Here is a 23,002-nt window from a genome sequence, read left to right on the forward strand (position 1 = left end):
AAAAACTTTTTTAAGACACGAAAGAATTGGTTTAAATTAAAACATAACCTCATTTAATTTCGGTAATTCAAATAATGCCGTGTTCTATGGAATAAGTAATGAATAAGATTGAATTACCTTATAATTAGCATCGAAAAGTACTTTTGAAAACTATTTCGACAAAAGGTTAAACCAGGTTATGTTGTGAGAAATTAGTAATTTAATAATGTAATGTAAAGTAAAGTAATGTAAGGTATTGCAATGTAATTAGTAACTGTATTTATTTCTTTTATGGCCTGAAAAATATAAACATTACTTGAAAATTAAATTTCTAACTGATCTCAGTAAAGCTCACATCGCATCTACAAACTTTACACCCGCTTAAAAACAAACTTGACCGCTCATTTTTATAGCTTTTTCACAAGATCGGCTTTAGTAACCCACCGTATAGTACCGTTTTTATTAGCTTGTAATGGCATTTATAATCAACTTAATGAATGAGGGTTTCGAATAAACAGATAATCTATCATTTTTACTTAATGCAAGTGTCAATAAATGATTATGGCTCCATTTAATAGAGTCATACTACATAGATACATACATATGTATACTGAAAATATCGAATTGTACATAAATAGTTTATGTAGCTATTGAAAAGTGTAATTAATAATACAATTAACTGAAATACAAAGCGTAAAAAAGAGAAAACGATTTCCTACAATTAATTTGTGATATGCGAAAGCTCATAATTGCTGATCATGACTTGCATTTGGGTATGTATATGTATATGCTACATAGATATGTATCTACATATATATTGTGCACATAAGTGCTTAACGATACTTAACGTACGACGAGTACATTATCGTTTTTATTGGCAATACCGCCTTCAATAAATAATTATAATAAAATGCCTTTTAAGCGCATACTCGCTTTGTATATATTTATAAGTATATATATACATATGTATCTCTGTACATATATATTACATGTTTTTGTATATACATAGCGCTATGTGCATGCCTTAATAAGTGTTTCTGTCAAAAACCATGTCTAAGGAATGCTGTACGCCAAATTCCGCCAGTCTGCTGCACCGCTGCTGTCCATTGCAGCAAGTACTGGTCAAACCAGGTCGTTGGTTTCATTTTAAACTTACTCACGTACTTGTTACACATATATGTAAATGTACATATATATACATACGTGTATATGGTTATTTGTCAGAGGAGGTGCGAGCCCTGCAGGTAAAATCTGCACTATTGAAATACATTTATAATAACGTTTATTAGTTGGGAAAATTATTATATATGCTACGAAGTTGAAACGAACTTGTTTCACAATGGACAAAGCATAGGTATTGACTAATTTATACAATTGAATACTCTGCTAATTTACACTAATATTGAAATGAAAGTTAAGAGATCGCATATGTGTGTTCAAAAAATAACGGGAATTTTTTGAAAAAATATTTACTCAATCATCTCCATTAATGTTGTCACTTTTCAAATAGTCCCCCAATCGATATTACCGCCTCTTCCAATTGTCGAAACACACTCAGACTTAATTATTAGGATAGTCTTTAGTTCTTTCAGCCATTGCTTCTATGACGTTTAAGTCGCATGACCGTTACATGCAGAATTCATCAGGAACTAAAACGGAAAGTTACTGTCCGTAAAGAGTTAAGTTGACATTGCTCATTGTATTGAAATTTCCTTTTATTTTTCGGTAAGTTTGTCTCTGAGAGGCTTAGTAATTTGTAAAGCCAGGTTTCCTTAGCGACCATAGTAGTTTGTGATTGGGTACTAAGCATTTACCGATTAACTTAAGAATTTTGCAGACTTAGTTTGACCAAAAGTTAATACTTATACAGTCGTAATAAAATTGACTTCAAAGTAGGCCTACAATGGATGTAATGAATGTATCTTTAGCACAAAACTTCCCCCAAAACCTTTTCTCTCAATGGCAGTCCGTCCAAAGAGCTTTAAAGATCTCTCAATATGACAATAAAGAGAATATTGGGTAAATAATATTGATAAGCAATGAAATATTATCAAAAACTTTAGGTTAATGAACAATCTTATGAAAGATCTTCATTTGAACGGCGGCTTAGTTCCAGTAATTGTAACTCAATAAAGTCTGAACCGATTTTGATGAAATCTGCGATATTAATTTTTATAATTTAGTTCAGTAGCTGCTGCCGTAAAAATTAAACCTTAAAATATCAGTACTCCATATAAAGCTTGAATTTCCCTGCAGGTTACACATAAATATATGAATGTGTGTAAAATTTTGCACGAATAATTAAAGTATTACCAGTTTAAATGTACATATGTAATTGCAATGAAATCAAAAATAAAAAAAATTACAAAAACAAAAAAATAATAATCTAGCCAAGCGCACCAGCATATTGGCAAGACGAAACCAGTTAAAAACCTACAAAACCACCGAACGAGATCGAAATCGACTGACGATCAATATGCGCGCACTGCGAACTTGTTTTACTTTTGCTTATGGTTATTATTGTTATTGTAGGTGTTTTGTTTATTTTTGCTGTTATTAACAAAAGCAAACAGCGACAGCAAAATTTAATTGCAAATTAAAAGAATTTTTGTGAAAAATTCAAACAAAAGGCTAAACATGCAACAGACAAAGTCAACGCTTATAATTACAATAATAATAACAATAACAACAAAAGTATAACCAACAATAAATAAAAACCAAAAATAAATAAAAATAAAATGAGCGATTAAAACCGTTTTTTTGCTTGTTATTTGCACAGCAGCAAATTATATACACACACACATAAATATATACATACATATATACCACTAAATACTCTAATATCTACATGCATATATGCATTAACTTAATAACTTTGGCGGGTGTGCGGCGTTCGGTGCGCGGCACTTGAATATTTCAAGGCTGCAAAGTTGCTGCGCACCTGAGCGTTGTTGTTGTTTTTTTATTGTTTGTGTTTTGGAATTTGAAAAGTCGCAAATAAATATATTCTATCATATGCAGCTAATACTAGCGCTGATATAATAAATTCAAGCGCACACACATACAGCAATTTATTATATTGAAATATTTAGAGTTGACAAGTTTACCTGACCAACATCAAAGCGAATAAAATAATAGTATTATTTCTAGTTAATGCGTCATATATCGAGTATGTGCAGGCACATTAGGGTGATGCTTAGAGCATGAAGTGAATTTTTAAACTCAGTACAAATTTGATATTTCAATTGTTTGTTTCATTTGACTACACTTAAGGACTGTGGCACTGAGGTCATATGGGACCCTTGTTACTATATGACGAAATACAATATCAAAATTATTATTTGGTTCATCCTATATTCCTAATCGATCATATTATATTATACATAGATTATTAGATATAATATCAACGCCGATAGAGTCTTCTAGTTTAGCTCAGCTTAATCTAAATTTTGCAACAGGTTTTAACCTTCACTGCTTGTAAGGCTGATGAGCTTGCAAGGTCAGGGACGACGGACTCACTATTAGAAGCATGGAGCATGTAAGCATGTAGGAGCACCATTGTCCTACTGCGGTCTACTATTGGACAGATGGGCTTCGGCTGAGCTGGGTAGGCGCTGTTCAGTTACCAACACATGCTTAGTCGCAAGATCCTTCTGGCCTAAGGTTAACCGCGGTAGATCTACTGAACTTTTTGCCCTAAGTAAACCTCACCTCTCCTTAGTCGTAGGGGTTCTTACTGGCCATTGTCCCATTGGGATCCACGCTGTAAGGTTAAAAATCTTAGCGGATGCTAGCTGTAGAAGCTACATGGAGGAGGATGAGATGGAATCGTCTTATCACTTTCTTCTGGAATGTCCCGCCTTTGCGAGATCAAGAAAGAGATTTCTTGGATCTCTCTTTTTAGAACAGGCTCGCGAAATAGCGAATATAGAGGTTAAGAATCCCTGCTGATTTGTAGCAGGTTCAGGGCGCTTTGTCGCCTCCTAATTTGTTAATCTAAGAGGGAACCATGCTTCACAAAGAACTATATTTTAAAGTCTACGTGTATTTTCCCTTTGGGAAACAGCCTTACAACCTAACCTAACCTTCACAAAGCTCAGCTGAATGAAATAGTCGGCACATGGGTTAGAACTTACTAAATCCGTAAACCTTATTAAATTATTTTTCATTTTAAAGAACCACTCTTTTATACATATGTACATATGTATGTAATCGTACACACAAGGACTGTGGGCGTAAAGTGAGTAAGAACAGGCAAAGGTTAAGTAGGATAAATTGATCGTGTTGAAAAATGTTATATGTATATATAGTGTAAATATGTACATATTTACTCTAAAATAACCATATATCCGCTACAACAATAAATTACAAAAGCAATGTTCCTTTCAAGTAATATAATTACTAGTTGAACTTCACTTAGGGCAGTTGGAGTTGAGCTCCAGCGCTATAGTATGTAAATGCCTAAGTATGTACATATGTATTATATTTATTAAGCGCAACTTACTCGCTTGAGCAGTGTTTGCGAATACCATTTATGCCTTTGCAGTTGTTGTAGCGCATTAAAGTTAGTTTAACTAGAATTTTTCAATTAATAAATTGGCGGGAATACTGAGACAAATACAAAATATATACACAAAGAAGCATACTTAGGGTAATTTAAGACAAAATCAGACATTGTTTGGTCTCTCATATAAAGTCGAAAAAAATCGAAAAATAACGGTCATTTTAGTTTAAAAACAAAACCAAATGTATTCAGTCGTCTATATTAATGGGTCCGCATTTAAAAAATTCCCTATTCGATGTCAGGGCACTTATGCCAGCGCTTATTCCAATCGTCGAAATAATTCTCAAATTCGAAACTCAAACTTTTAGGATAGCTATTGGCTCTTTCGATTTCTCTTATACCGTTTAAGGTTCTCTTTATTTTTGGAAATATTTAAGAAAAAGTCACACGGAATCATGTCTGGTGAATATGGATGGAAGCAGGTACATCGATACAGTATTGTTTTTGGGCAATAATTAATGAACAAGCAACGAAGTGTGAGCTTTTAACAAACGAAAATCGACAAGCTCATAGAAACAGGTGTAACCTTAGTGACTGCTACAGAAATATGACTCTACAAACCAACAAAATTTAAAATTTTAAAATTCTCGATAAAAACGGTCCTTTCAGCAGCTTTCGTTTTGGAAGGCTCATCTCGCCGCAATCATTGGAGTGCTTACCGGTCACTATCCAATAGCCACACAAGCGGTGAGATTAGGAATCAAGTCAGACTCTAGTTGTCAAAGTTACTTAGAAGAAGGCGAAGAGGAATCATCCAAGCACTTTCTCATGCAATGTCCAATATTCGCCAGACTAAGGTTAAAACACTCCGGTAGGCATACTTTCGGCGAACCCAGCGAATTGACTGAAATCGACATTAGCCGACTTAAGAATTTTATAACAGAGTTCAAGCCTTTTGTCGAATCATCAGGGCCTTGGCGAACCGTTAGAAGTATTTGGATGTCACAAAGGATTTTTTATCTTCCACATCAATATTTCAAAAAAATTTACTAAAATTGGTATTCTTAATATTAGAACATACATATGTATGTATGGATGCAAATCCAATAACGGGTATTCATCAATCATGGATATCTATAAAGTTCATGGAATATACTGTTCAAACGTATATTCATCCATTAAATATTTTTTAGACAGTTTAATATGGCTTAGCCAATATTTGGCGTATTTTACGGCAACCAACTGTTACATTTGCCCAAAAATGTTTAACAAGCTTAATTAAAATATGCATATGCTTCTACATACATATATATTTTTGTATTAATACTTAAGCCTTTTATATTTTACGGTAAAATTTATGCAAGCCATTAAATTATGCAAATAAAGGCGGCATTCGGCACAAATGTAGCGGCGAATATAATAACGGTTTATTTGAAGAAGGCGATAGGAGTGCGAAATATACTTATGTATATGCAGACATACATACACACACATCCACCACAGCTCACGTACCTAGGGGTAATATTGGACTCAAAACTCAAATTCAAAGAGCACTTAGCGTATACTTCTAGAAAAGCAAATAAGGTGCATAACGCTTTATCCAGAATGATGGCAAATAAAGGTTGTTTGAGTTCCAGCCGAAGATTTATAATTGCAAAAGCAATGAGCTCTGTAATCCTGTATGCGGCTCCAATATGGATCCAGGCGCTAGACATAAAAGCGTATGCCAAGTCGATACACGCAGTGCACAGACTCTCAGCAATAAGAGTAACAAGTGATTTCCGAACGATATCCAGCGAAGCAGCTGAAGTACTAGCTAGTATGCCGCCCATAGACATCCAGGGAAAAGAATTCGCGCGAATGCATGAATCTCCAGCGCCCCACTCATGTACAAGAAAGCTCGAAGAGAGAAACAGGAGCATTACAATGTGGCAGCAACGGTGGGAAACCTCAACCAAAGGACGGTGGACCCACAGACCCGACATCCATTTGTGGATAAATAGACTGCATGGGGACCTTGATTTCCACCTGACCCAAATATTAAGTGGTCACGGGTGCACAGAGTCATTAGAAGACTGTGAAAATGTATTTTTTCATTGCCCTCGTTTTTAAGTATACGGGAAGCTGAGAATTACCGTAGGAGGTAGTTTACGGGTGGAAAATTTGACTGCACTTATTTGTCAGTCCTCCGATAAATTGCACACTGTTAGCGAAGCAGCAGCTTTAATTATGACAGAACTGAGACATTTACGTAGTCCGTCCGTTTCTTAGAGGAGACTTAAAATGTCTAGGCACTCCCACGAAGTAATACTTAATCCGGTGGTTCCGTGGGAGAGTCCAGTGTTACACACACGCATAGAATTGCTTTTGATTTTTTGCGGTTGACGACTAAGCAGACCCACCGAAAGGTTTAAAGGAAGTCAGAAGTAAAGTGCAAACGTTGATATTTTTAACTGAAATAATTTCGAGAAAATATTGAAGATACATATGTATATAGATATATACAAACATATACATATATATATACATATGTTTATACCTAGTACATGTGTATGTATGTACTCAATGTGTGCTTTAAAACACTATAAATATGCTTTAATTAATTTTGCCATACATTAAGAGCAATCAACATTTTTTTCGTTAACAAATATACATACAGCAACAACAACAACAACACACATGCTCAACGAAATCCAGCTCCACGAAAAATTAGTATTTTATGCGCACTTCTGTGCAATTGCTCGCTGTGTTTGTTTGTATTTCGATTAGTTTTCTCCAAGATTCACATTACAACACACACGGCGGCAACACGGTGGCGATTCACAGCTGCAAGTTCGAGTACTGCACCATAAAATCAAAAATAGACACACAAGTATGCATGTGGTATGTGCAACATATGCACTTACTGCATACAAACATACATACATATTGGTGTTTCGAGTGTTGCACAACTAGCAGACACCTCCTTGTGCGCAATCAACGTGGGTTGCACACATCAATAGCACCAACAGAGGCGAAGATGAGGCGCACTTATACAGCATATACATACATATCTACATGTGTTCATGAGTGCATATGTGGTATATATGTATGCATGTATGTATGTATGTATGCCTGTAGCAAAAGTGTTGCGCAGTCAAGTCAACTCAGATAACTTCAACACCGCCTTGTCTTGTGTTGCACTTAAGACTTTGGTGGCATATTGCATTGTTGCATTTTTATTGTTTATATATTTTGTTGTAATTGTATGTGTGTGTGTGTTTTGTGTATGCATGTTGTTGTTGTTGCTGTTGCCCTTGTTGATCGATGCGCGCGATTCCTTATAAAAATCTGCTGTTGCGCTGTTGATCGCTCGCCACTGTTGCTCATGTTGCTGATGTTGCAGATGGCTGTTGTTGTGTTTATTTTCACTTCTCTCAACTCTTTGCACCCGGTTTTCGTTTGGGTGTTTCTGTAAAACTCTGGATATTGTTTATAAAATGATTTCGTGTTGATTTTCGCTTTTGCCATATTTTCTCGCCATTTTTATGCACCGACTCCTTCTTGCTCGTGTTGCACTATGAGTCGAGTGCGCGTATGACTATAAATGGCCTTGCGTATGTTTTTGTTGTTGTTGTTTTCGACGTCTCTGTTTTCTGGTTATTTTAAAATTGAGCTTTGACTTGAAGAAGTGTTAATAATTTCCTGTTTTTTTAATTAGACTTCAACAACAAAAATGATAAAGTTGAGAGAGAATACCGTTACATTGTATTAGTAGTCACAGCACATTTATTAAAAACAAAATCTAAATGATTCTAGATTGCAAGTATTCCTTGAAATTTCATTTTTTTACTACTGAACTTCACCAGTGTCTCTCAAACTGTGATACTACTGTGAATAGAGTGGCATCCAGTAGAGCAGAGAAAAAATATTATATTTTTTTAGAAGGAACAAGACCTCTAGAGCCAGTATAGTTAAATTAAATTTGGACTAATTGAAAATTAAAATGTGATGAATTCGAGGAACATTTGTAGATTTTCACCACTTTTCGAACCATATTTAGTATAGATCTCTCCGACCCATAGCAACCAGTGACAAAAATGACAATCATAAGTTTTGGGAGATTTTAAGGCCATTCCATCGACTAGCATTCATTTCCAATAAGAAAAAAATATGGAAGTAACCTCGACAGTCGTGTATGCTTAACCGAAATGGACCCAAGTTAAGAGAACTAAAAACTTTCGGAAATATTTTTAAAACCATTCAGTCGTTTAACATTCACTTTCAAAACGCAAATTCATAGAAGAAACCTCGACAGTCAGGTGTATTTAAAATTGACTCAAGCTAAGAGAACTAAAAATGTTCTGGAATATTTTTAAAACCATTCCGTCGCCAAATATCTAATAAACGCCAATTCATAGAAGAAACGTCGACAGTTGAGTCTACTTCACCGAAATAGTCTCAAGCTAAGAGAACTAAAAACTTTCGGAAATTTCGGAATTCCGTTGCCTGAAATTCATTTTCGAAACCCAAATTCATAGAAGAAACCGAGTCCGTTCCCACGAGCGTCGGTCGGTCCCAAGTGTTTAGCCAACCAAATTATTTGAGAAATATTTTATATTCGGAAGGAAGCTTTAAAGAAATGATATAATTGAAGGACATCAAAGAAATATTACAAAATAGCCAGATTAGAGCTAAATAATTTTAGTTTTTTTTCTCTTCAAGATACAAAATATTCAGAGTTAGTAAAAATAGACTGCATACAGTTTCCAGCAAAACAACAACAACAACACCAAGTTATTGTCTGCATTGCGCATTACTTCAACGACAGGGCAAGCCACTTAGTCAGACGTGCGACAACCAATTGGACAGCTGCCACGCCTTTCATTACACAATTCTATGAGTACTAAGAGTGCGAACTGAAGCACAGCGCTCAAGATCACATGCTAAGCTAAGCTTTTTTGCAATCAATACCAACTAAAGACGCAGTGGTGTGGTGGGGAAGACGCAGCGTGCGGAGATATTTGCAAAATTCTGATTTACATCGACCGATATATACATACCTAATTGTATGTATATATTAACTAGATATGTAAGTGCTTTGTTGTTGTTGTTAACTGTAATACAGTGCATGCTAAGCTAGGCTAAAAGAAATAAAGCCAAGCTCGAAAACTATTTGCGGATTAAATGGCCACAACAAAAGTGTTGAGAGCACAGTTACAAAAGCAAAAAGAGCAACAAGAAGACAAGCTTAGAATATTTGTATGTATGTATGTACAAGTGAGAAGCGGACTGAGTGGTATGGCAGTGGAGCTAAGTGACGTGCTGGCGACGGGCTCAACATGCCAGCCATGCTACTTAGCCTAGTTAATATGACAATTTACATGCCAGACACACAGACAAACAGATTTAAATACTTATAGACATACATATAACCATACAAATACTAGGGAGTGCATACAAATACACAGTTGTATGTGTGTCAAAACAAGGTTTGTATGTAAAAACGCATTTGCCACAAATCTTGTTGCATTGCTGCTGCTGTTGCCGAAGAACTGGTCACAACGAGTTCGCTTAACAAATAGACATGTCAGTAATGCGCACACAAACACACACGCATGCGCATAAGCAACAGCAGTAAAAGCGCAGCATACCAACACATACACACACACTGACATGCGCTTGTATGAAGCTGTTTGGCATAGCATGAGTTAGGCGCTTAGCCGCAGCGGTCACATGTAGCGCAACACCTGTGTCTGCGTCTCTGACCGAACTGGCTGGACGTGTTGAATGAAAATCATACCCCATACCGCAAGTGCAGCACGCTAAAAATGTTGGAAAAAAGAAGAAGAAAAATTTAACAAAAAAAAATAAATAAAATAATAAAAAGTGGAATGGGTCTGCCTGCGTCCGCTTGTGTGCCCTGCTGTTTCGCGACTTGCAATTATGAGGTTTCCACGATACTTTTGTTACTGTTAATTCTCCAACAACCGGACGACGGACGGGTTGAGCGCGGCTTGTGTGGCGGGGCTGAATGTCACTTCCACCACATTCCAAACAAGTCGAACAAAAAAATTACAAAAACAATATAAAAAGAAAAATAAAAAATTACAACAACAAAAAATTACAAAAACAAGAAAATTAACAATTACAAAAATACAAAAACGAAAATAATACAAAATCAAAAACAAAAAAATTACAAAAACAAAAAAAAAATACAAAAATAATAACAGAATAAATAAATAAAACGCAACAACAACAAAGTTAACCAGTACTAAGCAGAGACACACCAACAAATACAAATACATCTAAACATATTATACATGTCTGCGTGCAAAGCCACAAAGCTTTGATTCACAATTTTTTTGATTTCAACTCTGACTCTGGTTTCGACTGTTGCACGCATGCTGGTGTGTGTTAGTGATGCTAGTGTTGTACGTATTGACATTACTGCTGTTGTTATTGTTGTGCGCTTTATGCGACCCTCTCTCTCTCCAAATTTTATTGCTTTGGTACACGCAATTATGATCGCAATCTGGCACGGCAAATTGTCAAAAAGTGAATAAAATAAATAAATAAATCACACAATGATCATCGGGCACAAACATACACACCAAACTCGTCCATAAAGCACGATTGTCGTGTACACGAAGAGTTGGCGCAGGTGTAGTGTCTCTTAAGGTGATTATGCAACATTTGCGAAAGCGTTAATAGAATAATATTTTGTTTTTTTTTTGTGTTTTTTATTTTATATAATAAAGCAATTTGTACTGATATCGAATCTGTAGCGCCGAAAGGTGGTCAATAAGTAAGTGTGAATATATTTATTACTTTAAATTTTTTTTTGATTCGAGCCAGGTGCTGAGTACGTTGAAGAATGGCTTTGATTATCGAATTTTTGCTTTCGATGAAGATTTTTCGAAGATGTAGCAAGAATATTACGGAAGCAAATTTTATGAAAGAAGAAAATATAGTTTTTTCCACTTCGGCAAATCCTTTTTTTTAGAAATTTACGATGTTCAGAACATAAATTTATTCACCATTGAGCTTTTGCGTATAACTTCGATATATATCTTCGCAAATTCGAATTTCATAAAAAATAGAGAGAAAACAAAATATTCCATCAAAAATACACATGTCAAGCCTTACAAGAGAAAGATGATTTTGAGGAGGGTTCTTAAACCATTCGAATAACCTGGAAACCGATTATTCGTATGAATATTAAGCGATTAATACTTTTCGAATTGTCGTAACAAATGGAAATTGTTTGAAATCCAAACAGATTTTGATTTTTGCTTGTTTGAAATTTGTGCCAAATGCCAATTGTGCACATATAAAAAGTTGGAAGAAGTTTCCTCACAATTTTTCGTGAGTTCCACTTTTTCAATAAAAATAAAAAAGTGAATGAACTCGTTCTATTCGAATAGTCGACAACAAACGCTTAACCGTATAGTCGAAAATGAGCGGTTAATCGAATAGTCGATGACTGACGACTATCCGGATACTGCAAACCGAATATCATTATTCGAATAATGCCATATCCGTTTAATTCGGTTAGTCGATTCGTCGAATACCGAGAGCTCCAATTTAGCGTTTCAAAAACAACGACAAGTTCACCTAAATTGAAATGATTATCGAAAGCGAGGACTTCTCTCGACAAATAAAAACAAAATTTCAAAAGTATCTAAGTATAAGTATCTCATCAAGATCGCCCTAACATATAGCTGTATATATAATGGTTCTGCGTAAGATTGGTGGTACTTCAGACGAATGGGAATCAAATTAATTATATATACTAAAAACGAGTGTCAACATAGTTCAATCAAAATGGATATACTGTACGAGTAGGAATCAGCAGTCGAATGGTTACATAATCCACGTCTGAAAACTGGCAAATAAACCCTTAACACAATGTTAGCTTAGATTAGGTTATTACTTAGAGTTAGAATAAGAAAATCGTTATTAGTTGGAAGTACTCTGACTTTCAATTATTCAAAACTACAAAAATAAATAATAAAATAATTTTGAAATCACAAACAATTTATGTAGCTTTGTAATAGAATTGTTTTCAGTAAGGGTTTACAGCAGAGAAATAAAAAATAGTATTTTTTTTACATTTAAATTAATTTGCTAAACAAACAATTATTTTTCAATTTTTAATTTCCACGAAAACATTTCATATTTTGAAACAACTTGCAAAATTTTAGTGCATTAAACTTTTCACATATTCGTAAATAGTCACATTTCAACACTTCACCTATTATGGAGTATGAATTTTATGTAGTTTCGAAGATATTCACAGCTAGAAGAAAATCAGTTTAATTCAATATAAAGAATTCTAAGGTAGATCATCACAAAAATCAACGCATATCAATTGTACAATAATATAATATTCTAACAACTTCGCGACATTGAATATTTTAAATTAATCTTGCTAGAAATCACTAATATTTTCTTATAAAATACAACTTCCCACATTAAAAATATTACTATTGTTTATAAAATTCAATCAACATATTTATATAAGTAGATATCTACGTATTTACTAAGTTTATATGGAGTTGAATGCAATTGTTTACCTTTGACAGCCTCGTAGTATCCCAAATCCAGCGTGAATGTTTTGTTTTAATCCGTGTGGGGGCAATAAAATTTATTGGAGAATAGTCACTATTGTGTGGCTACTGGTAACTTTCTAACTGGCTATGCTCGTGCTACAACTGCCGGTGGCTATCGGTTGGACTTGTTGCTGTTGTTGTTATTCTGCTGATCTGTGTCTGTTACCGAAAATAACCAAAAAGGTCAAGTTGAGAAGCTAACTGAAGGCAATGTGCGCACAAAAAAACATAAAATGAGTTGATGCTGATGTGTTTTTTTTTTCGTTATTGTTATTGTTGCTGATGATTTGGAATTTTGGTGGTTTCTACTATTTTTGTATTTCTTTTGTTTTGTATATTTCGTTTTTTCCCTTTTCGCCAACGTATTCCAAAAGTAAACTACATATGTACGTGAGTAGAAACGTTGTTATAACCGGCAAATAAGAAGCTAAACTAACCAAACGCTGTAAACGCAATAGCAATTGATCAAGAAGTTGTTGTTCGTTTGCGGAGAGAGAAAGAGAGCGCAGCGCGCGGTGCACAAGCGAACGGGTTGTTAAATCAGTGAAAAGAATTTGAAACCGACCCGAAAAACGAGATTTTTTTCTTTTCAATTTTATTTCGTGCACTGCGGTTTTTTTCCTTCAGGTTTTATAACTTTTCTACTTTTCTTGCTTTGGTGTTCCTTATGATTTGATCTTCCACAATGCTACTTTACTATTGCTCCTCTTGTTATGCGTTTTCACTCCTCTTTGGCACTGGCATGTGTTTTGTTTTGTTGCTTTTGGTATGAAACTTTACGTTTTTGTTGTTCTACTACTTTACTAGTGGTTGTTGTTGTATTTTTATATTATTGTTATTGTTGTCGTGGTCGTCGTTAAGCAGCTTACTGTGATTTAAACAGCTTCACTACAACTTTAGTGCGAGCTCGAGTTATCTACTTACTCACTTGCTCGCTGCTCGACTCTGTATTTCTACGACTAAATATAGACGGAGCTCACTTTCACGCTTCAAACTTCACCTGTAATTCTACACAACACAATAGTAATCAATTCAGAAAATAGTGCTTAATTTCACATTTGTATATATGTAGTTAGTTGTTGCTGTTTGTTTCTTTTCTATGCATATTTTATTACACAGCTTTACGTTCAATACAATACTACTTTGCATAGAAGTTTCAGTTAGTTTCACCGCAATTCAATTTGCTTTAAATCGAAAGTTAAACTTGCAATTTGCCGTATTTTCTCAGACGAAAGTAGCACAACATGAAGCAAGTTCCATAAACACGCGATCGATAGCTTAAACGCGACGTTGCCTTTTGCTATTTTGCTATTTTTGCCGCTGAACAATGCCACATAGTGAATTAGCCAGCCAGCAAGCCAGTCAACAAGTCGGCAGACAGCTTAGGGAATTAGTAAGAAGTTGTTCAGCCGAAAGCGGAGTGCAAGTAAAACTCGCGAAATCGTTTGTTATACCTTTTACGTTGTGTTAAGATTTATAGAACACTAATTTGGTAGTTTCAGCAAATAATGAGCTGCTAAAGTAACTATAGTACTGCAGTATAATCTAGTTTAATATTTAGTATAACTTAGTACAAGTAGTGCGCTTCTACAACACCCGAAAGCTTATAACGGGTGATTTTTTTGAGGTTAGGATTTTCATGCATTAGTATTTGACAGATCACGTGGGATTTCAGACATGGTGTCAAAGAGAAAGATGCTCAGTATGCTTTGACATTTCATCATGAATAGACTTACTAACGAGCAACGCTTGCAAATCATTGAATTTTATTACCAAAATCAGTGTTCGGTTTCGAAATGTGTTATCGACAAATTTTGTTCAGCGATGAGGCTCATTTCTGGTTGAATGGCTACGTAAATAAGCAAAATTGCCGCATTTGGGGTGAAGAGCAACCAGAAGCCGTTCAAGAACTGCCCATGCATCCCGAAAAATGCACTGTTTGGTGTGGTTTGTACGCTGGTGGAATCATTGGACCGTATTTTTTCAAAGATGCTGTTGGACGCAACGTTACGGTGAATGGCGATCGCTATCGTTCGATGCTAACAAACTTTTTGTTGCCAAAAATGGAAGAACTGAACTTGGTTGACATGTGGTTTCAACAAGATGGCGCTACATGCCACACAGCTCGCGATTCTATGGCCATTTTGAGGGAAAACTTCGGAGAACAATTCATCTCAAGAAATGGACCCGTAAGTTGGCCACCAAGATCATGCGATTTAACGCCTTTAGACTATTTTTTGTGGGGCTACGTCAAGTCTAAAGTCTACAGAAATAAGCCAGCAACTATTCCAGCTTTGGAAGACAACATTTCCGAAGAAATTCGGGCTATTCCGGCCGAAATGCTCGAAAAAGTTGCCCAAAATTGGACTTTCCGAATGGACCACCTAAGACGCAGCCGCGGTCAACATTTAAATGAAATTATCTTCAAAAAGTAAATGTCATGAACCAATCTAACGTTTCAAATAAAGAACCGATGAGATTTTGCAAATTTTATGCGTTTTTTTTTTTTAAAAGTTATCAAGCTCTTAAAAAATCACCCTTTAAAAACAAGCTGAAATAATTGTGTGTGTGGTATAAATATTTGTAGCGCGTACATTTATGCCTTTAAGCAAGTTTGAAAAACAAAACGAGTTGAAATTTCTCTCACAATCGGCGCAATGAAATTATTTATATTTTGCTTTAACACAACTTTACTCGTATTTCACTTAGTCTGTTGTTTCATATAACTGCATGCATTTTTTCATATTGTTTCATTGTCGCTGGCTTTTGGCGATCCACTTTTTTCGTAATTGAATTTATTCAGCAGCAAAAACAGCAAAGCAAGGCACAATGCGGCGGAAATGCAAGATGGCGGTAAATAAGATTTTCACTCATTCACTTGTTTCGCACTTTTGTGTGTCGATATTTCTGTACACTTTTTACCTTCACTATTCAATATAATTTACAATTCACACCAGTTGATTTCAGTTTTCTAACGCTTATTTTAACAAAATATTACAAGAATTTAACACTAAACGCGAAAGAACAAAATTGGCAAAGTTTAGAAATATATATTTCCACGCTGCGCTCGCATAACAACTACGTTGTTGACTTCACGACGGCAAAGAAGAGAATGTTGTCTATGGCTTGGCGGCACTACGCTGCTGCCGGTCTCTGGCTCTGGCGCTGTCACTGCTTCTGTTTCCGTTTTGTATTTATTTTTCCGATTGTGCGCTGCCCGCCGCTGTCGCTTATAAGCCAATATCGCTCATTGTTGTTGTAGCTGCTAAGCTGCGCAGTTACCTTACATTTTGTTGACTACGGCGTTATTTGCTTTGCGTACATTCCTCTACACATTTTGCCTTGTGTTTACTACGCTGCGCTGACAGCAACAGCAGCGGTTAGGCAGAGCATTGACAGAGCACCACACCGGTGACAGCGTTCACAACAAATACCTGTACATGAAGCTGCTCAGCCACCACTGTCTTTAGATGTGTGTGCGCTTAAAAACTAGTTTTAGGAAAACACTCAATTGGCAAGCAGTTCAAAATTGTTTTAAGTCCAATTGCGCTCACACACACGTTGAGTTTTCCAATTAGCCAATTTTTATACTAAATTTTTTGTACTTAATATTTCTATTTCACTAGCATTTCGCGAGCACTAAGCAAATGCCAATTAGAATTCGTTAGATTTTGTTAGAGTAAAGCTTACAATTTTGTTTATCTCCAACCACTATGCTATGCCAAGTATGCAAATATAGCATGAAATGAACGCGTTGTCCGCGAGCTACAAGATGCACGTTCGTTCCCAACGGAAAACAACTCAAAACTGAATTGAAACTGCGACGAGATTTTGCTGGAGAGCAATGCTTTTGCTGGCGTTCGGCTTTAGTGCTTTTGTTTTTCTTTATTGTTGATCTCCGTGCTACAACGCGCCACACATCGCGACACGTATGATTTGGAGCAGATGGGGGCAAAACAAAATATCGCATAAACAAAAAAGAGAATTTGAAAATAACGACAGTTTGAATGACATATTCTATATGTGATGTGTTATCTACTCAATGCGTTGAGGGCATTTTGGGGTAAAACATCTGTGAATCTCCTGGTGGCATACCAGCTACTCTGAAAATAAAATATTTATATATTTATGTGTACATTTAAATATATTTAACATATTTTAAATACATTGTGTTATCGTTCGGGCAATACCGGCCTATAGCTGTCAATATCTACGCATCCGAGGTACAAGAAATTCAAGTAAATTATTAGGTTAAACTTAAAATGTATGTATATACGTACACCTGCATATACTATATGTAAAATACTATAGTAATATTTGTTGTCCTCACTATGTCGGATCAATAGATAAATGCAAGTTTGTAGCGTGATGTTGATAGCTTAGATTATAAAACATGTAATTGACTGAATTTTACACATTTTAAATGATTTATGAATTTAATTTACGAATTATTAGACTAGCTCTATTTTAAACGTATTTCCTACGACCGGATATGTCTTCTTCTTTTAAAAGCACTTCACAATAGCCACACTTATGGCCAGAGTTGCATGACATGGCAAGAAAATTTATTTAAGCAATTACAATTTATTTTTACTTTTTATTAGTTCTTCAATATATAAGCTAATAAAATGTCGAATTAAATTTTGGTTGCAATTAAAAACAAATAATTAAATGCAAACAACATGAATATAGAACACTTAATAAAACTAATACAGGGTGATGGATGTGATAAAAAAATTAAGCTTTAAAAATAAATTATTTTGGAAAAATATAAAATGTGAATTGTAATAAAAATGGCATTTAAATAGCCTCTATATTTTATAAGCTACCAGCATAGAATGTTCCGGAAATTATTAAAACTTCAACAGGGTGATGGATATGCTAAAAAATTAGATTATAAAAATAATTTTATTTATAAAAACTATAAGTGTGAACTGTAATAAAAATCGCGGCATATAAATAGCTTCTCTATATTTGTTGCCCCCAGCGGAGAATGCTACTAAAATTATTAAACCACGTCTACTCTCTTCAACGTAACTTAATAAATGTCACATTCAGATGTCACTGGTAACACTAACAGTATCGCTGACCGTGGCGAAAATGCAGTAAATCTCCGCATATTCCTTGGCAATACCATAGCGAGTGCTTTGACGCTAATAATTATAGTTCATTGTAATTAATTGTGCTATTAAATGTGTAAAACTTATTTTATTTTACTTCAACTTTAAAATTTTAAATACAAAATAAAACTATACAGATCCAACACTGGTTGTCTTCCACAATTTCTTCATTCTCCCATTTACTTCGCCGCGTTTGTCAAATTCGCCGTTTTAGTACCGAATTCGACCAACGAAATTTTCATTCATTCTTCATTCGTTCATGTGAAAGGTGTAATAAGTGAATCGGGCGTGGAGGAAAAGTCTTTTTTAGATTAGTTTTTTCTTTAATAAAAGAAAAAATTACAAACCGGAACTTATGAGGAAAAGTGCACGCGGTGGTAAACTTTTAATTAATTGAATTTGATTGTTAACTACAGTGAATATAAATTTAACAAAAAGTTGTGCTAATATTCGTCGCGACGAATGAAGTAGAAAATTTCATACAATTTTCTTGTGGCAGTTTTCAGTTGTCTACCTGCCGCAGCCGCTACCAATAACGGCGGCAACAACAACAGTACCAATAAATACTTGAGCGGTAGTGCGAGCACCAACAACATATCCGCTCCAAACTCCATTTGTGTGTTTGTTGGGTGCTGCCGTCATCGTCGCCATCAGCACCAGTGCCGTGCCGCCTCCCAAATGGCTGAGACGTGGAAAATTGCTAATTTTTAAAAGAAATTTTTTACTCGAAGCATTAAACAAAGAAAAAGGTCGGTGGAAAATGAAAATTTCGTGAGAAGTTTAGGAGAAATAGTGAAAGCAGCAAAAGGAGTACTTGAAAACGAAAAAGAGAGAAGCCGCTGTTGCTGCTGCTCCCCACCCCAAATAAGGTGGTAAATTCGAAACAAATTTTATAAATGCAAAATTGCTAAAAACAAACTAAATTCACCATCGATTATTATAATTTCTTTGTGTGTGTGCGTGTTTTCTAAAAAGTGAGATAATTCCAATTTTTTGCATTTAGAAACTTGGCGAAAAAATTCCAAACATAAAGCAAAGATAATAAGTAGAAGTAGATGTAATAAAGTGATTAAACTAGCGATGAATATGATAAATGAATAAAACAGGAGAAGAGAAGAACATAAAACGAAGTGAAACGAAAAAATATAAAGTGTGAGACCTAAGTGAATTACAATAGAATAGAATTAAATAAAATACAAAAAAGTGAATAATAAAAATAAAAGACAACTAGAGAATAAAAATAAAAGAGAATTACTGCTTTAAAAGGCAGATAAGTGAACACACACGCAAAAAGGAAGGGAAATAACAGAAAATAGCAAATCAAAATGGCGCACCAACAGCAACTTGCCCCATCTGTGAACTGCTCATTGGATGATATCGATTTGAATGCATTGAAGGTTAGTAACCAGTATTTACTGGTATTTTCTTGTTAATTTATAACTTTTTACAATGAATTGCTATTAACAATTATCTAGCGAAAATTGATATATTTACCTATATTTACGTGTTACTGCTGTGTCAAATAGCACTCTTAACAAACTACAACATTATTTTAAGCATACAAGTACCGCAATTGCAGCACCAACTTCAGCGCACAGGCTGCATTTGTGCCACATTTGCAATATAAAGATTTTTCGTATGATTACTTCGCTGGTATAGGTGTGGCCGGCTGTGCCTGGTTGGCTTCTGCTGATACGGCACTATGCTTTTACCGTCCGTCCCTCGCTTTTGCAGTCTCAGTGGCATAAAATTTTGGTTTGCTGACTTCTCCTACAACTTCCTTTAGCACACTGTTTTTATTTATTTTTTATATTTATGTCTTTTCTTCCTTCGTAATTATTATTTCCTGTTGGTCTATACTCCTTTTCGCATAATACGTACACACATACATACATACATAGACACAAGTGCATATAATTGCCAATGCACTTTGCGTACCGAGTGGCCAATTACTTTCTATATCTTATTTCCTTCTTTACTTGCATTCTCGCAATATGCACCCTTTAGTTCTTCATTTCGTTACTTCATTCGTTCGCCTTTCAATTGGAGCCGAATTCATCAAATTGACAAATTCACTTTCAATTACGCGCACGCGAATGTATATGTAGTTGCATGTTGCATGTATGTGCATATATAAAGCTGCCAGTCTGGCTGCAGCAACTGTCGAGCCTGTCCCCGGTTCCACCCACTGACTGTCACTGCTCTTGTTACATTGTATTGAAACGACTGCAATTGGCAATTAGGGTTGAAAGATGTTGTTATTGCCCGCATCCCAGTCTTAAATATCACCATTGGTTGCTGTTTTTGCTTTGAATCTATTCCATGCAATTTACTTTTATTATTTTCGTAATTATTACATTGTATGTCGTTTTAAGTTTCATATTTAAGAAAAAAATGCAATTATTTAATTAGTGGTAAGTTGACATTTGACGTGAAGGGTTAATGACAACTGACAGTTAACGCAAATGTGAAACAATTTCAAGCAAAAATTTAGTTGTTAATAATAAAATTGATTTGCAAAAATTTTAAGGAAATAAAAAAATTGTAAATACTGTTGAGAATTTCTGTCTTCATACTTAACTAGTGAAATATGCATATCCGTAGTACTTTTTTTTTTGAATTTTAGCATTGAAGAAATCGAAAAATTGTTATTTCATAAAAAATCATCGCTAAAAGCAGCAAACAACAAATTTGCCGCGCCTACTTTATATTTCAATGCAAGTACCCACACCCATTTCAGCTCGTTTTCGAAAAGATTCCAGTTCAGTAAAGAGTACACATGACCCGGCGTGTCTGAGCGTGGCTGGCTGTTTATTTCGATTGTAATGCGTGCGACCGTGCGTGTCAGTGCTTAAAAGAAGGCGGTGTTGATGTCGGTGGGGGTGTCGCAGTTAGTGACTATCACATGGTTATAGACCAGCCGGCAGCTTTTTCGACTTTATGCTATTCTTAACTTTATGTTTTGCTGCGTCTGCGCTGTCCATGTGGTACGTTGTGTGGTTGCTGGTGGAATTGACAGAAATTCAAATTAAATAAAGTGTGCTGAAAATTGTATAGGGACACACATAAACGCCGTAAGAAAACCCTATAGCTTTTGCTAATATTTAAGTTAACATAAATAATGTGCCACACAAGACCGGCAATTGTCATATTATGTCTTCTTTGCGTGCGTGGTGTGCGGCAACAGAGCAATGACTTTGTGGCAACAACCTCGCTGGCATACTGTCTCGCCATTGTTAAGCTTATCAAAGTTATTTTTAATACGCACGCATATACCTACTTTCTGGCATTTACTTTAAGTATCTACTAATTTGGTTGTGCGCGTTCATTGTGCTGAAAATGGAGAACGCCGGGGGTATTGCGCTCCAAAGGTCATCAAACAAATGTCAACGACGTGGCGCACAAAGAAATTCAAAGAATTTCAGAGAAAATTAAGCAAATAACTGTGCAAAAATAACTGCGTGAGTACGCACAAATTATAAGGTCAACTAACGTTAGTGAAGTGTGGTAAAAGTTCATTTTAGTTGTTTAGTGTAGTGAGGAAAACATTTTTGTTTTCCTGAATAGTGCGTTTAATATATGTAAATAATTTAAGTCGTGTATATGAAATGAAAGTGGCGAAATAGAAAATCTTTTTCCAATTTTAGCATACAATTTGAACAAACCCTCAAATCAATTGTCACCGTACAGCTGTGCAAATTAGATACATAACTGTATTTATAATTCTTTAATGCAATTGATAACAATTGAGTACTACGTAAATTATAAATTAGACAAATGCATTAATTACTGCTTTGTTGTTGTTGGTATTACTTAACATATAAGTGTGAGCTACACATGTCTAGCCTTTACCGTGCCGTGTTACCAACAATGTCTTACGCCACTTGGTCTCTGGCAACCGCGTTTTTCAATATTTTGGCATATATATTTTCTAAATTATAACAAAAAACACGTTCGCCCACATGAGTTGTGAAAAGTGGAAGTCGTAAAAATACTAGACAACGAAAGCAATAATAAAACTGGCTCGTGGCGGCAAGTTTTCACACGTATTTACACGTCTGTAAGTGGATAAATATATTTATATTCACATTTCTGTGCATTTAATGACATTTATAAGTTAGTGTGTCCAATAAGCTGTACGTAGTGTCTCTACACTCGCAGTGCCAACTTGCTAACCAACTCTGACCTGCCTGTCTGGGTTGGCTTGGCATGAGTAAACAAATTTATTGGTTACAGTGGACGGGTTGATACACTCGTTGCGGTAGCGCAACACACTGGATTAATAGCAGCTGTGTTGACTTGGAGGCTTAAGGCAATTTTAGCGTGGATAGTTGTTGTGGTCTTTCACTGTATAACTTTGGTTGACGGCATATTAGATGAAATTTATCGGTAAAAAAATTTGAGGTTAGCTTGTTTTTATGCAAACTGTTCGATGCAACCGAACCTATATTTTTAAACAAAAACAAAAAAAAAAAATCTTTCGAAAAATTTTCTTACAATTGTCAAAGCCAGTAAAATCAAATAATAGTTTAATGCATATTTTAATCAATCCCATAATACTTTCCGCTTGCATATGACACATATATAGATTTATGTATATATGTAGATGGATAGTTATTTACATATCAAGTAAATAAACGTACATATATGGGAATGCATGCACCGGAAAGATACGGCAGTTATTGCTGGGGCTTCACCAGTGCAACATACGTACATACATACAATCGAAAAGCAACTCCTCCTTCTACTTTTACGAGCTACACTATCTACGGCTTCCACGCCTTTGCACGTTTGTTGCTTCTCAA

General features: G+C 35.2%; 2 protein-coding genes across 17 annotated transcripts in view; one reads left to right on the forward strand and one right to left on the reverse strand.

Moving 5' to 3' along the window:
* LOC105220954 (spectrin beta chain, non-erythrocytic 5) overlaps positions 1–17,042 on the reverse strand; it is an 87,032-nt gene extending 69,990 nt beyond the window's left edge. Inside the window, exons 1-2 of one of the 6 annotated variants that reach the window (XM_029046174.2) lie at positions 16,768–17,042; positions 13,042–13,236 (exon numbers count right to left, since the gene is read on the reverse strand). The gene's annotated coding sequence lies outside the window, so the exon portion shown is untranslated. Of the gene's footprint in view, positions 1–13,041; positions 14,086–15,999; positions 16,395–16,767 lie in introns of those variants that run through there. The other 5 variants (XM_029046173.2, XM_029046170.2, XM_054229781.1 and 2 more) reach the window with 5 other exon arrangements.
* Positions 17,043–18,430: 1,388 nt separating this feature from the next.
* LOC105220953 (serine/threonine-protein kinase mig-15) overlaps positions 18,431–23,002 on the forward strand; it is a 72,585-nt gene continuing 68,013 nt past the window's right edge. For 6 of the 11 annotated variants that reach the window (XM_029046137.2, XM_029046138.2, XM_011197532.3 and 3 more), the window contains exon 1: positions 18,432–19,594. In XM_029046137.2, the coding sequence (XP_028901970.1) occupies positions 19,523–19,594 (72 nt within the window). In that variant the 5' untranslated portion in view covers positions 18,432–19,522. Of the gene's footprint in view, positions 19,595–23,002 lie in introns of all 11 variants that reach the window. The other 5 variants (XM_029046135.2, XM_029046134.2, XM_029046136.2 and 2 more) reach the window with 3 other exon arrangements.

Source organism: Zeugodacus cucurbitae, chromosome 4 (assembly GCF_028554725.1).
Source record: "Zeugodacus cucurbitae isolate PBARC_wt_2022May chromosome 4, idZeuCucr1.2, whole genome shotgun sequence".
In the NCBI taxonomy this organism is placed as follows: domain Eukaryota; kingdom Metazoa; phylum Arthropoda; class Insecta; order Diptera; family Tephritidae; genus Zeugodacus; species Zeugodacus cucurbitae.